Below are 16269 nucleotides of genomic sequence, written 5' to 3'. Positions count from 1 at the left end.
GGGGAATTGGGGAGAAGGAGGGTGAGGGAGGGGGGGGAATTGGGGAGAAGGAGGGGGGGAATTGGGGAGAAGGAGGGAGAAGGAGGGGGGGAATTGGGGAGAAGGAGGGTGAGGGAGGGGGGGGATGGGGGAGAGGAGGGTGAGGGAGGGGGGGGTGGGGAGAGGAGGGTGAGGGAGGGGGGGGGAGTGGGGAGAAGGAGGGTGAGGGAGGGGGGGGGAATTGGGGAGAGGAGGGTGAGGGAGGGGGGGGGAATGGGGAGAGGAGGGTGAGGGAGGGGGGGGAATTGGGGAGAAGGAGGGTGACGAGGGGGGGGAATTGGGGAGAGGAGGGTGACGAGGGGGGGGATTGGGGAGAGGAGGGGGAGGGAGGGGGGGGGATTGGGGAGAAGGAGGTGAGGGAGGGGGGGGATTGGGAGAAGGAGGGTGAGGGAGGGGGGGGATTGGGGAGAGGAGGGTGAGGGAGGGGGGGGATTGGGGAGAGGAAGGTGAGGGGGGGGGAATTGGGGAGAAGGAAGGTGAGGGGGGGGAATTGGGGAGAAGGAGGTGAGGGGGGGGGATTGGGGAGAGGAGGTGAGGGGGGGGGATTGGGGAGAAGGAGGGTGAGGGAGGGAGGGGGGGAATTGGGGAGCAGGAGGGTGAGGGAGGGGGGGATTTGGGGGAGAAGGAGGGTGAGGGAGGGGGGATTGGGGGTGAGGGAGGGTGAGGGAGGGGGGGGGAATTTGGGGGTGAGGGAGGGTGAGGGAGGGGGGGAATTTGGGGGGAAGGGAGGGGGGAATTTGGGGGGGAGAGAGTGAGTGGGGGGGGAATTGGGGAGAAGGAGGGTGAGGGAGGGGCAAATTGGGGAGAGGGAGGGAGAGGGAGGGAGTGGGGGGGGAATTGGGGAGAAGGAGGGTGAGGGAGGGGGGAATTGGGGGGTGGGGGAGGGAGGGAGTGGGGGGGGGGAATTGGGGAGAAGGAGGGTGAGGGAGGGGGGAATTGGGGGGTAGGGAGGGGGTAATTGTGGAGAGGGAGGGAGTGAGGGGGAGAGGGAGGGAGTGGGGGGGGAATTGGGAGGAGGATGAGGGAGAGGGAATTGGGGGGCGAGGGAGGGGGGATTTGTGGAGGGAGGAATTTTGGAAGCAGGAGGTAAGGGAGGGTGAATTGGGGTGTGAGGGAGGGGGAATTGTGGAGGAAGGGGGGGTAAGTGAGAGTGAATTGGGGTGGGATGGAGGGAGCGGGGTGAGGTAGGGGGAATTGAGGGAGGTGGGTGAGGGAGGGGAGAATTGGGGAGGGAGGTGGGTGAGGGAGGGGAGAATTGGGGAGGGAGGTGGGTGAGGGAGGGGGAGAATTGGGGAGGGAGGTGGGTGAGGGAGGGGGGAAATTGGGGAGGGAGGTGGGTGAGGGAGGGGGGAAATTGGGGAGGGAGGGAGGGGGGAAATTGGGGAGGGAGGGGGCGAGGGAGGGGGGAAATTGGGGAGGGAGGGAGGGGGGAAATTGGGGAGGGAGGGAGGGAGGAAATTGGGGAGGGAGGGAGGGGGGAAATTGGGGAGGGAGGGAGGGGGCGAGGGAGGGGGGAATTGGGGAGGGAGTGGGCGAGGGAGGGGGAATTGGGGAGGGAGGGAGAGAGTGGGGTAATTGGGGTGGGGGGAATTGAGGAGGGAGGGGGAGGGAAGAATTGGGGAGGGGGGAATTGGGGAGGGAGGGGGAGGGAAGAATTGGGGAGGGAGGTGGAGAGTGGGGGAATTGGGGAGGGAGGTGGAGAGGGGGGGAATTGGGGAGGGAGGTGGAGAGGGGGGGAATTGGGGAGGGAAGGGGTGAAGGAGGGGAATTGGGGAGGGAGGGGGTGAAGGAGGGGGTAATTGGGGAGGGGGTGAAGGAGGGGGGAATTGTGGAGGGGGAGGGGGGGACTTGGGGGGGAGGGGGGGAGGGGGAAGGGGGGGAATTGGGGAGAGGGAGGGGGGAATTGGGGAGGGGGAGAGGGGGGTGGGAATTGGGGAGAGGGAGGGGGAACTGGGGGAAAGGGAGGGAGGGTGAGGGAGGGGGGGAATTGGGGAGGGGGAGAGGGAGGGGGGAATTGGGGGGGAGGGAGGGGGGCAATTGGGGGAAAGTGAGGGAGGTGGGAATTGGGGAGGGAGATTCATGGAGTGGAGAATTTTGGAGGGTGAGGGAGGGGGGAAATTGGGGAGAGGAGGGAGGGTGAGCGAGGTGGGGAATTGTGGAGTGTGAGGGTGGAATTGGGGAGGGGGGTGCATGAAGGAGTGGGGTATTGTGGGGGGTGAGGGAGGGGGATAATTGGGGGGAGTGTGAGGGAGGGGGAATTGGGGATGAGGAATGGAGGGGGAATTGGGTCGATGAGGTAAGGAGAGTGAGTGAGCGAGGGTGGTGGGGGGAGAATTGGGGTGAGGGAAGGTGGTGGGGAGAATTGGGGTGAGGGAGGGTGGTGGGGAGAATTGGGGTGAGGGAAAGTGGGGGGAGAGGGATGGAGCCTGAGAAGTGAATTCGAGTGAGGAAGGGTGGAATGGGAGGTAGCATGGTGAGGAAATGAAGAGATGGTGGGTGATGAAGGGGAAAATGGGAAGGAACGAGAAGGGAGCCTGGGGAGGAGATGGCTACTTCTCACTCTTGCTTCTGTGTTTGTCTATTACACAAGTAGCCATCTATCTATCTATCAATTGCGTGTTTATTTCACTGCTGTTTTTGTACATGTCATTTGCAGTTGACAGCCTGGTTTGGTTGTTCAGTCACTGATGTGTTGGTTAAACCAATAATTGTCAGAAGCGAGTGCGAATGCAGTGAATGAATGCAATGAAAAAAAAAGGAATTAATTAATTGCAGGAATTCCAGTGAGCAGGAAGGAGGAAGAAGGCGATTATACATGTCTGTGATTTGTGTTTCAAAGTGGAGTAACTTTAGGATTTTAATCTTTGGTTTTATCTGCTGTTGACGCTAGAATGGAATGTCAAGCTAATTTAACGTGGACTTTACTTCACACAATAATTAATATTACTTGTTTTGGATCAAAATGGAAACAAAAGCAGTGCTGGGGGTCCACTCAAAAACCCTAATTATGGTTTTAAAAAATCGATTAACCTTTTAAGTGTCAAAAAACATCTGTCTCCAATTTTGTGCTTAACTTTTATACTAATTCAAAGACATAAAGTTGATTGGAACACTGATTTTTTAAAAAAAAAGACAAATTGGTTGACGTGTTCAAGATATTGTACAATCCAATCACCTGATCTTTCAAATTCTGCTTCATCCAGGCTGGGCTTCTCTGCGATGTGTGAGAGAACAGGGTGTTCTCGTGTTTAGCTCGTATTCTAAATACAGCTGTTCGCGGGAACCCTGCAGTGATTTAAAATTTGGAATCGAGGATTACAAGGAAACCCTTCAACAATCCATTGTGTTGGCAAACCTTTCATTTACTGCAGTGAGTCCTGCCCTGGGCTGCAGTTTGTAGTGTTTGAACTGTTGTTTGTTTGAGTTGTGTATATCGATCCATTTTATAAAACTACAAATTTGGTTGGGATGTTTTCTGATTCATTTACCCTTCAGACACAAAATTACACGCAAATGAAACGTTTCGCAATGAGGAGATGAAAATGTGTGTGTGTTGTGGTATAGAGTTTGGATGGCTTATGTGTTCATTATAAGGAGTCTTAGTGTAAACATCCCATCATCGTTGTCTTTGAGCCTCAGTGCAAACAGTCCGTTAACTTTCAGGCTCTGAGGATGACACTTTTGTTCGTAATCTGTTCATTGACAATAAACAGCAATACTGAGGCTATGGAAAAATATTGTTGGTGCTCAATGGCTCAGGTTTAGGGGAGTTAAAACACCAGGGAGAAGGATCACAATAGTTGTGGAGAAATGTGTAACAGTTTGTAGGATCTGACTGCAGTATTTGTCCCATTGGAATCACTTGCTTAAACCGACACTGGTTCCCTGGCATTGGTAGGGTGCAGAGGTGGCAAGAGCCATTTATTCTGTGTTTCTTTGTTTCAAAAGACCTGTTCTCCTAACTTGCTACACTGTGGCCAGAATGTTAGCTGAGTGATGTTCTTCAATGGGTTGTACTGTTGAAGGGGAGTTTGCAAAGTCAGAGTCAACAAGAAACAGGCATTAAATTCTGTACCTTCCATTGAATTGATGCACGCCTTTGGCACTAAACAAAGTAAAATGGGATGCTAGAAATTGCACCCAAATTCTTACTTTAAAAAAAAATCCCTTTTAATACTTTTTCTTGCAGCATTTAAAAAGACTAGGTGAGTGGGGTTAATGTTTTCAGTGCACTTCCACACCTGCTGCAACCTCCTCACCCCCCCCTCAATCCCCTCCGCCTGCCACCGTAAACTTATGTCCCAAACCTGACCCAAATTTAAACCACTTCTATATAAGTGGCAGTATGAGCAACAAACTGATATCCCTAAGCTAGATGCTGTATTGAAATGGTCACATTGCGTGTAGGTACACAAGGTTTGTGTTGCTTTGGCTGTAAATTAATCTTAGTCGTTTGACATTCTGAAACTTCTGTCAAAACACTTTCTGCCCTGTTTAATGAACTCTGTAGAATGTACAACTTTGGACTAGGGACGTGGATTTCCCAGTGGGAGTGTGAGGTCATCCATTAAGAATCCAAGACAGATAAATGAGAATTGTTTTTTTAATGGGGAGAGACAAGGACCAGTGGAGGAGCAAAAGAGATTTAGGTACTGAAATCACTAAAAGCTACTGCACAGGTAGAAAAGGAAATCATAAAGGCGAATGGAATGTTGCCCTTTATCTCGAGGAGCTTGAAAAACATAGGAGAGCAAGTGAAGCTCCAAATGGTCAGTCCTTATTTGTGGGAATTTCAAGAAGTATAAATTGACCTTGAAGGGGGTACAATGTAGATTCACCAGAATGCGGTGCAGTGGTTAGCACCGCAGCCTCACAGCTCCAGGGACCCGGGTTCGATTCTGGGTACTGCCTCTGCGGAGTTTGCAAGTTCTCCCTGTGACCGCGTGGGTTTCCGCTGGGTGCTCCGGTTTCCTCCCACAGCCAAAGACTTGCAGGTGATAGGTAAATTGGCCATTGTAAATTGCCCCTAGTGCAGGTAGGTGGTAGGGAATATGGGATTACTGTAGGGTTAGTATAAATGGGTGGTTGTTGGTCGGCACAGACTCGGTGGGCCGAAGGGCCTGTTTCAGTGCTGTATAAATAAATAAAATGAATCCAGGGTTTAAAGGATTAAGTTATGAAGATAGGTTGCATGAACTTGGCTTGTGTTCCATTCAATTTAGGTGTTTATTCTTTCTTTTGGGCCTCCTTATCTCGAGAGACAATGGATACGCGCCTGGAGGTGGTCAGTGGTTTGTGAAGCAGCGCCTGGAGTGGCTATAAAGGCCAATTCTGGAGTGACAGGCTCTTCCACAGGTGCTGCAGAGAAATTTGTTTGTTGGGGCTGTTGCACAGTTGGCTCTCCCCTTGCGCCTCTGTCTTTTTTCCTGCCAACTACTAAGTCTCTTCGACTCGCCACAATTTAGCCCTGTCTTTATGGCTGCCCGCCAGCTCTGGCGAATGCTGGCAACTGACTCCCACGACTTGTGATCAATGTCACACGATTTCATGTCGCGTTTGCAGACGTCTTTATAACGGAGACATGGACGGCCGGTGGGTCTGATACCAGTGGCGAGCTCGCTGTACAATGTGTCTTTGGGGATCCTGCCATCTTCCATGCGGCTCACATGGCCAAGCCGCAAGGGGTGATATAATTGAGGTGTTTAAAATGATAACGAGATTCAGTCGGGTAGATGCAGAGAAACTGTTTCCTTTGGTGGAGGGGAGTCCAGAACAGCGGGAACCATCTTAAAATTGGAGCTAGGCAATTTAGCAGTGAAATCAGGAAGCACTTCTTCCACGCAAAGGGTAGTGGAAATCGGGACCTCACTCCCCCAAAATACTGTGGATTTGAGGTCTGGGTTACATGATCTGATTCGAAGTCTTACTGTTTTGTCTGATGCATCAGCACTGAAGTTAGACTGACTGTCTTATATTGTCCGGCATGCTGCAGACTTGAGACAGAAGTGAATGCAAATTCTTGGGAGATCAAATTTACACTGAGCTCACAGGTCCTGGTTGAATTCAGTCTTCGAGTACAAACAGCAATAATATGTACTGATTTTGTAGCTTGTGACTATTTTATGTTAAACCACTGTTGCTGGGTATAGGTACAGAGTTGGTAATGGCTAGTTTGGAATGCCAGGAAGCACGACAGTACACGAAGGATGATTAATGAAAGGAAAGACTTGCATTTATGTAGCACCTTTCATGACTTCAGGGTATTGTAAGGCACTTTACAGCCAATGAGCTAGTTTTGAAGTGTAGTCACTGTTTCAATTTAGGAAACGCAGCAGCCAATTCGCGCACAGCAAGGTCCCACAAGCAGCTATTAAATTAATGACTGGATCATCTATTTTAGTTATGTAGGATATGGGCTAATCACAAGGGAGAACTCCTTCAAAATAGTGTCATAGGATCTTTTATTCTGCCCAAGAGAGTAATTGGGACATTGATTTAACCCCTCATCCAAAAGGTGGCACTTCTGAAAGTGCAGCACTCTTTCAGTACTGTTCTGATGTGTTAGCCAGAATTTGTGTTCAAATCTCTGGAGTGGGACTTGAACTTACAACTTTCTGACTCAGCGGCGAGATTGCTACCACTGAGCCAAGACTAATGGTCTTGTGGGTAGGGTAATGAGGGCAAAAAACTCTTTTGTCATTCCATAGGCATCTGTGGAGAGATGAGTCAGACAGATTGTTTAGGCCCCTCATCTGTACTTAATGCTGTTATTACTATGCTTCATTATAGTTTAGACAGTTTATAGTTTCAGTGCTTTTTGCAGGCTCCTAATTTCCTTTCATATTTTTTTCTAATAGGGTGGAGAGACAAAACCGTTAACTATAGTTTTACATCGAGAAAATGACACTCTTGGATTTAACATTATTGGTGGAAGACCCAGTCCAGTAAGTTTTAAAGAGATTGCAGTATTTTTGTTTCTAACTTAGGTCTGTTTGATACATTATTTATCATTGCTGCTCTTTGGAGATTTTGTATAACGTGAAGATTTCTGAGGAACTATCTGGCAATGTGTACATTTAAGATGAATCAATTAATGTCTCAGATATTTGCAGAGATGTTGTCAAGTTGGTATAGTAAATGATCTGACCAATGCTTTAGGAGTTTGATATGCCTGGAATCTTAAATTTTAAATGTCTAATATGTATACAATCCCCACTATTTACGCTGGTTCTGTTTCTAGCTGCTATATCCGCAAATTATATAGAATTTACAGCACAGCAATTGGCCATTCGGCCCAACTGGTCTATGCTGGTGGTGATGCTCCGCACAAACCTCCTCCCACCTCATTCATTTAACCATTTCAGTATCGTCTTCTGTTCCTTTCTCCCTCATGCACTTATCTAGCTGGATTAGGAGAATTTTAGAATTCAGTAAAAAAAAAAAATTCACTGATAAAGAGAAAAGAGAATGTGAAAGTAAACTCACGAGATGTTAAAAGCTTCTATAGGTAAGGAAAAAGGAAGAGATTAGTAAAAGTAAACATGGGCCTATCAGAGGCAGAGACAGAAGAAATTGTAATGGGGAATAAAGAAATGGTAGAGACATTAAACAAGGTCTTTGTACCTGACTTCACAGTAGAAGACACAAAAGCATTCCAGAAATAGTGAGGAACCAAGGGGCTGGTGAGAATGAGGAACTTAATAGAACTGGAGAAATTAATGGGACTAAAAGTCGACAAATTCCCTGGAACTGATAACCTGCATCTAGGGTTTTAAAAGCGGTAGCTACAGAGATAGTGGATGCGTTGATCCTGATCTTTCTGAAATCCCTAGATTCTAGAACTTCCTATGGATTGGAAGGTACCAAACATAACCCCGCTACTGAAGAAAGGAGGGAGGGACAGAATTTGGAACTGTAGGCCAGTTAGTCTGACATCAGTTGTAGGGAAAATGCTAGATTCGATTAACAGGAATGTGGAAACAGGGCACTTAGAAAATCGTATGATTAAGCAGAGTCAACATGGATTTATGAAAGAGAAATTGCGTTTGACGAATCCGTTAGTCTTTTGAGCTTGTATCTGGCAGGGAGATGAGGGGGAGCCAGTTGATATAGTGTGTTTGGATTTTCAAAAAGCATTTGATAAGGTGCTGTACAAGAGATTATTACATACAATTAGAACTTATGGGATTGCGGGTAATATATTAGCATGGATTGAGTATTGATTAATGGACAGAAACATGAGAGCAAGAATAAACATGTCATTTTTGGGTTGCAGGCTGTAACTCGTGGAGTAATACAAGGATCTGAGCTTGGTGCTCAGCTTTTTGCAATCTGTGACTCTGAATTAAGTGAAGGACACAGAGTGGAATGTATCTAAATTTGCTGATGGAAATTAGGTGGTAAAGTAAGCTGTGAGGAGAACACAAAGATGATCTAGGCAGGTTGAGTGAATGGGCAAGAACATGGTAGATGAAAAATAGGGCTGAATTTTACCAGCCCCCCCGACGTCGGAGGTCATGGTGGGGGGGGGGGGGGAGCGGGAGAGTGGAAAATGGCTCCGGGAAAGGCCAGCTACGGACCTTGATGCTAGGAGGTCCTGCCCCATATTGCCGGCGGCGGCCAGACCTCATGGCAGCTCCCCTTACCCCCCCCCCCACCCCCTCCGGCGCCCGGCAATGGGACCGCCATTTAAATGAACGAATAAATGAATTACCTGATCCCGCCGGCCGTCTCACTCCGATATTGGGGTCAGTGGCCGGCACTCCTACACCATTGGATCTCCGATCACTGATGTAAGTTGGAACACTGATGGTGAGGGGGGAGCAGGTACGTTCCTCAGTGGGGGGATGGGGAAGCAGGGTCAAACTACTTTGATTGGTCTAGTGGGTGGTGGGAAGGGGTGAAGATTAAAGTTTATGACCTTTGCGGGGAGGAAGGTCAGGCACAAGGTAAGCACTTTGGGGGGGTGGGAGAGGACAAAGAATGGAGTATTTGGTCATTGGGGGTGTGGGAGAGGGGCTTGAAACTTCTATTAAATGTTTTTCAATAAAGTGTAAGTCTCTATTTCTTTAAATGCAAGGGCTGAAAGCCCTTTAAAAATGGCGCCTGCGCAGTGGCACCAGATGCCATTGCTGGGGAATGGATTGCCTGCACCCTCCAAGTAATGGGGGGGGGGGTCCTCCATCCTGGCCATGTAAATAAGCCGCCGCGCCTAATATTGCGGCGGCTCCGCTGGAGTCGATCCCGTGCATGCCGCCATGTTTGAAGCTCGCTGTTGAGATCGGCGGCGAGCTGGTAAAATTCAGCCCATGATGTGCAAAGTGTGACGTTATCTACCTCGGGGAAAATGGAAAAGCAGAACATCTTTTAAACAGAGAGAGACTGGGAAATGTTGGTATTCAGAGGAACCTCGGTTCCTTTTTACATGAATCTCAAAGTTAGCATGCAGGTACAGGAAAGAAAATGGTATGATGGCCTTTGCTGCAAAGGGATTGGAGTATGAGTAAAGAAGTCTTATTACAGTTTATACAGGGTAAGACTACATCTTGTGTACAGTTCTGGTCTCCTTACCTAAGGAAGGATATATTTGCCTTGGATGGTGTGCAGCAAAGGTTCACTACACTGATTCTTGGAATTTGAGGATTGCCCTATGAGGCGTGATAGAGTAGGCTAGGCCTATATTCCCTAGAATTTAGAAGGAGAGGTGATCTCATTGAAACATAGAAGATTCTTATGGGGCTTGACAGGATTGGTGCTGGGAGGATGTTTCCTTAGGCTGGAGAATCTAGAACACGGGGTTACATTCTCAGAATAAGATGTTGGCCATTTAGGACTGAAATGAGAAATTTCTTCATTTAGAGTTGTGAATCTTTGGAATTCTGTACCCCGGAGAGTTGTGCATGCTCAGTCATTGAATATATTCAAGACAGCAATCGTTAGATTTTTGGGTGCTAAGAGGATTGAGGGATATCAAGATAGTGTGTGAAGGTGGAGGTGAGGCAGAAGATCAGCCATGGTCTTAATGTCAGAGCAGGCTTGAGGGGCTGAATGGCCTACTACAGCTCCTATTTCTTACGTTCTCTCCCATAAATGCATCAATGCTGTTTGCCTCAACTACTGCATGTGGTAGCATGGGTAAAACAAAAATCTTTTTTTTTTATTTGTTCATGGGATGTGAACGACGCTGGCATGGCTGGCATTTATTGCCCATCTCAAATTGCCCTTGAGAAGGTGGTGGTGCCTTCTTGAACTGCTGCAGTCCATGTGGTGAAGGTACACCCACAGTACTGTTAGGGAGTTCCAGGATTTTGACCCAATGATAGGGTAGGAATGGTGACGTTGTTCCGGGTCAGGATGGTGTGTGACTTGGAGAGGAACTTGCAGGTGATGGTGTTCCCATGCATCTGCTGCCCTTGTCCTTCTAGGTGGTAGAGGTTGTGGGTTTGGAAGGTGTTGTTGAAGGAAGCTTAGTGAGTTGCTGCAATGCATCTTGTAGATGGTACACACTACTGCCACTGTGTGTAGATGGTGGAGGGAGTGAATGTTTATGGTGGTGGATGGAGTGCCATTCAAGCAGGTGTGGTGTCGAACTTCGTGAGTGTTGTGGCCGAACTTGTTCAGGCAAATAGTGAGAGTTCCATCATACTCCTGACTTGTTCCTTGTAGATGGTGGACAGGCTTTGGGGAGTCAGGAGGTGAGTTACTCACTGCAGAATTCCCAACCTCTGACCTGCTCTTGAAGCCACGATATTTATATAGCTGGTCCAGTTAAGTTTCTGGGCAATGGTAAACCACCAGGATAGTGGGGAATTCAACAATGGTAATACCCTTGAATGTCAAGGAGAGATGGTTAGATTCTCTCTTGTTGGAGACAGTCATTGCCTGGCACTTGGTGGGTGGTGCAAATGTCATTTGCTACTTATCAGTCCAAACCTGAATGTTCCCCACATCTTGCTGCATATGGGCACAGATCGCTTCAGTATCTGAGGAGTTGTGCATGGTGCTGAACACTGTGCAATCATCAGCAAACATCCCCACCTCTGACCACATGATGGAGGGAAGATCATTGATGAAGCAGCTGAAGATGGTTGAGCCTAGGACACCACCCTGAGGAAGTCCTGCAGTGATGTCCTGGGACTGAGATGATTGGCCTCCAACAACTCACAACCATCTTCCTTTGTCCTACGTATGATTCCAACCAGTGGAGAGTTTTCTCCTTGATTCCCATTGACTTCAATTTTGCGAGGGCTCCTTGATGCCATACTCAGTCAAATGCTGTCTTGATGTCAAGGGAAGTCACTCCCACCTTACCCCTTGAATTTAGCTCTTGTCCATATTTGGACCAAGGCTGTCATGAGGTCTGGAGCTGATTGGCCCTGGTGGAACCCACATTTGGCATCGGTGAGCAGGGTATTACTGAGTAAGTGTTGCTTGATAGCACTGCTGATGACAGCTTCCATCACTTTGCTGATGATGGAGGGTATGCTGATGGGGCGGTAATTAGCTGGATTGGATTTGTCCTGGTGCTTGTGGACAGGACGTCCCTGGGCAATTTTCCACAATGTCGGATGGTGCCAGTGTTGTAGCTGTATTGGAACAGCTTGGCTAGGGGCAAGGCTATTTATAGAGCACAAGACTTGAGTACTACAGCCAGAATTTTGTTAGGGTCCATAACCTTTGCAAGATCCTGTGCATTCAGCCATTACTTGATGTCATGCTTGGCCCCCACCTGCCAAGAACGAGGCACATTAATTTTGTCATGAGCAGTGATTTTAAACTGTTACTGGAGGGAAGAAAGGACATGTTAAACAGATCAGCCATTATTGGAAAATGCCCAGTGGCGCAGTGGTTAGCACCGCAGCCTCACAGCTCCAGGGACCCGGGTTCAATTCTGGGCACTGCCTGTGCGGAGTTTGCAAGTTCTCCCTGTGACCGTGTGGGTTTTCGCCGGGTGCTCCAGTTTCCTCCCACCACCAAAGACTTGCAGGTGATAGGTAAATTGGCCATTGTAAATTACCCCTAGTTTAGGTAGGTGGTAGGGAATATGGGATTACTGTAGGGTTAGTATAAAATGGGTGGTTCTTGGTCAGCACAGACTCGGTGGACCGAAGGACCTGTTTCAGTGCTGTATCTCTAAATAAAATAAATAAATTAACGGTGTTTGGAAGGACAAAGCAGCCATTTCCTGACACGTTCAACCCGCAATGGACTTTTGATCACCAGACGTTGAAGGTAGGGGAGCACGCATTCCAGGTTGACTGCTAAGATGGCCGAATACACAAATGGACATGGTCAAACCAGTTAGTCACATGACTAGCCTGCTGGGCAACCTGAGTTTTTTGAATTTGTACCAACAGTTTGGGCAGAAAGTCTGTTTGCTCCTGGACTGAAAAGATCTCTCTCATGTCTGCTCCCATCACTTTCTCACAAGCCTCTGAAGACACATGAACCCCCAAGAGAGAAAAGTCTCCTACAGCGAACAAGGTTTAAGAAGAATACTGGGCCCTAACGAAAAGCAAGATCGACCTACAATCAAGGATTCTACAGTGAACTTGAAGAACTGTAACAACAACTCTTCAGATATTGCCTCAAACCTTTCCACTTTATTTTTCTTCTGCTCTTTTCTGTCTGTATTTGCATGTATGTATCACGTATGCATGCTAGCGTGAGCGCATCGTGTATGCGTGAGGAAATTGACCGAGTTGGAGTTTAAGTTTAATAAATTTCAACTTCTCTTTAAACCTAAGAAAGCCTGTTTGTACTGGTTTCTTTGCCTTATAATTGGAAAGCGATGAGCAAGGATTCACCAAGAGGGAGCTAAAAACACGGTGTGTTTAAAATTAAACCCTTTTACAGTAAGACTAGGTGAAGGCTGAAAGGGAACCCTAGACTTCTTTCTCACCTGGTTGTAACACTTGATATGTGGAGTGAAGCAAATTGGCTGAAGACTGGCATCTGTGAGGGGACTTCAGGAGGAGGCCAAGATCATCCACTCGGCACTTCTAGCTGAAGATAGTTGCAAATGCTTCAGCCTTTTCTTTTGCACTGATGTGATGGGCTCCCCCATCATTGATTCTTTATTAGATTTATTAGTGACTATTTTATACCATGACCCCAAGTTTTGGATTCCCCCACAAGTAAAAAAACACGTTCTCTTCATCTACCCTATCAAACCCCTTCATAAGTTTAAACACCTGCATTAGGTCACCCCTCAACCTTCCTTTCTTGAGAAAGAAACTTCAAGCCTTAGTGTTTCCTGATAGTTGTATCATCCATGTAAATTTTTCTTGCATCTTCTCCAGTGCCTCTATATCCTTCTTGTAGCATTGGGCACAATTCTGGTCTCCCTATTCCAAGTGTGATCTAATCAAGGTTCTATGTTAAGTTTAATGTAACTTCCCTGCTATTAAAATTTGTTCCTCTTGAAGTGAACCCCAGTCCTTTGTTGGAAGTTTTTAATGGTGTTAACCTACATTGCTATGTTTAATTAATGAATGGTGACTCCATACCCTGAGATCCCTTTGCTTCTCTATCCTATTTAGGATTTTATTTGCCAAAGTGTTTGTGGCCTCCATATTCCTCTTACCAAAATGCACCACCTCACACTTGCCTATAATTGCCAATTACACACCCAGGATCCCACTGAAAGCAGAGAGGAGTTCTTAGTCTCTTGCCCCGTGCCATTTGAAGGTATCAGCCTCTCCCAAAACCTTGAGCTTGGACTTCATACTTTTGTCCAGATGCTGAATTTGCCAACTAGAGGCAGATCTTAGTTTGATTACAGAATCATAGAATTAAGAATGATGCAGCACAGAATGAGGCCATTCAGCCCATCATGCATGTGCTGGCTTTTTGAAAGAGCTATCCAGTTAGTCCCAATCCCCTGCTCTTTTATCTGTTTTCCTGAATCTATCAACATCTTACCATACCTTATAGGCATTTAACAGATCATCTTTCTTGTAAATTTCGTCCAAGAACTCGAATAGAAGGTTCAAACCTTCATCATTATCCACCTGACAGGCACCCAGCTCACAACATTCTTTATTTCTGATTTTTACTTCTGGTAGGAAGCGCCAAGGCCATACCTTGCTTCCTCTTTGATAGGGGCGTAACCTGTATCCACATATCCACTTCACTCTTCCAGTGGTCGTATGGTTCAGACTCCAAGAACTTCGGACGGTAATTATACCTTGGCAATTTACACTTCATTTCTGCCATTTTTCACAATAACGCATCGGATTGTAGTTTTCTGTCTGAATTTTCTTTTCTTCGATTCCAGTCTCCAACTTTAGGCAGCTATTTTCTGCTACCATGTGCTATTCTAGAAAGCAAGTTAATAAAGGATAGAACTGGAACCAATCTTTACACACTTTTACATTTATTTACTGAGTTACACATTGCAAGCATACACTGCCAAACCCAACAGCCACTGTTTTAGCCTGTGACTATTTATAGGGGCTCAAGTGAATCCTCAGTTAATGCCTACATACACAATTTAGACACAATTAGTGTACAATTAACATCATCTGTCCTGTCAAGTAGAAAAAAGATTCCATGGCACTATACAAACAAGAGAAAGGGAGTTCTCCCTAGTTTTCTGGCCACTGAATTTATAAGTAGGTGGGGAATGAGAATTCCTTTTGTCTGACATTGCCTGGAACTTGGTAATATCGGGAAGGGGGAATATGGGGTAGGGCTCACTGTTACATTCCTTGTGTGTGTCAGCAGCAAAGAGAGGGGGAGGACCAGAGCCTGGTATCACTGAGAAAAGTGGGGATAACCCAGTTCTGGTAGTACTTATTTGTAACTTTGTAAATGATTTCTGCAAATTAGGAAGCACACAAATCAAGATGAAAAATAGAAAAATTATTGAGAAGTCCATTTAGAATAGATATCAGGGGCAAAAGAAAATGTTTCAACTAATCTACCAAACAAGGTAATCAAGGGCAAAAGATCGGAGTTATTCGAATTTGAGTAGATGCCATGATATAGAGTAAGTGTGTTAGCTGTCAATGGGCCAACTGGCCTTTTCTCAACCCTGACTTTTATGTTACTTATTAGATATAATACTAATATAATAGAGAAATAGTAATTAATGTAGAAGTCTAATAACAGGGAAAGTGAGCACTTCTTTAATCTATTTCATTCCTGCATTTGTTTGTGTATATTAGGGCAAAGAACTGGAGTGGTTACTGATTCAAATATTGTTCACTTGTCTTTCAGTAACAGAAAGAAGTACTTTAAGCATTGTACGTTGTAACTATTATCTGGTCTCACAGTAGAAATTATTTAATTTTCTTTTCAAAACAAATGTAACCTGAAAGGTAGAACAGTCAGCAGTAGTGAAGTATGAACTGTCTGTATTAGTACCAGGTTGTATAAACAGAATGCAGGAAAGTTACAGAAGTTCTTCCGTCTTGTGCAGATTGCTTAGACATGTGAATGCATTTGCATTCCTAAAATGCTGTGTTTACTTCAGCTGTTTCATGCTGTGTATTTGGAGATTTGCTGTGGTTCGTTCGGTGGGCTGGGGAGAGCCTTTTAAAAATGCTGGTTTGAGTTCACCTTGGAAACTCATTGCTTATCACCAAAATATCTCACTTGCACCCATCTGCTCCCATTTTACAATTTTTTCAGAATTTTGACTAAAATTCAGTAGAATCATAATTATACTCTGATAGTGGCTTTAATAGTTTTTTTCTCTGGGGAAACTGTCTAGGTCTGGCAGTGTGTGTAATGCTGCAGGCCAAGAACCTTGTTCAATGTAATAGAAATGCAGATAAAGTGGCTTCCAGTGTGGCTTGTTGCTTAGAAGCGTACTGGGAAATTTGAAGCTCTCTATCATGAGGCTCAACACCTGTTCACTATGGGATATGACTGTCATTGTCTGGAATGAATATCAAACTTAGAAATGAAAGCAGGATTATAACCTTGTTATGTCCAGTCTAGCTTTTGTCTGCAGCTTCATCGGCCATTCAATAAATGGCTTATACTTAATAGCTATAAAGGGGAGTCCAGCAACCTACAAGTGTCTCTGCTCTTTTTCTCATTTGGAGCTTGAGACATGAGCATAAAATCCAGGCTGACAGTCCAGTGCAGTACTGAGGGAATGCTGTACTGTCTGTCGGACATGCTACCTTTTGAATGTGACATGAAATTGAGGCTCTGTCTGCCCCCTCAGGTGGATGTAAAAGATCTAACGGCACTATTTGAGGGAAAACAGAGATGTTT

General features: G+C 46.4%; 1 protein-coding gene across 1 annotated transcript in view; it reads left to right on the top strand.

Annotated features, from left to right (window-relative positions):
* LOC137379885 (PDZ domain-containing RING finger protein 4-like) overlaps positions 1–16269 on the top strand; it is a 523744-nt gene that overhangs the window by 7775 nt on the left and 499700 nt on the right. Inside the window, exon 2 of the mRNA XM_068051287.1 lies at positions 6897–6983. Within this exon, the coding sequence (XP_067907388.1) occupies positions 6897–6983 (87 nt within the window). The remainder of the gene's footprint in view (positions 1–6896; positions 6984–16269) is intronic.

Source organism: Heterodontus francisci, chromosome 18 (genome assembly GCF_036365525.1).
Source record: "Heterodontus francisci isolate sHetFra1 chromosome 18, sHetFra1.hap1, whole genome shotgun sequence".
Lineage (NCBI taxonomy): Eukaryota > Metazoa > Chordata > Chondrichthyes > Heterodontiformes > Heterodontidae > Heterodontus > Heterodontus francisci.
This window is presented reverse-complemented; position numbering and strand designations above follow the sequence as displayed.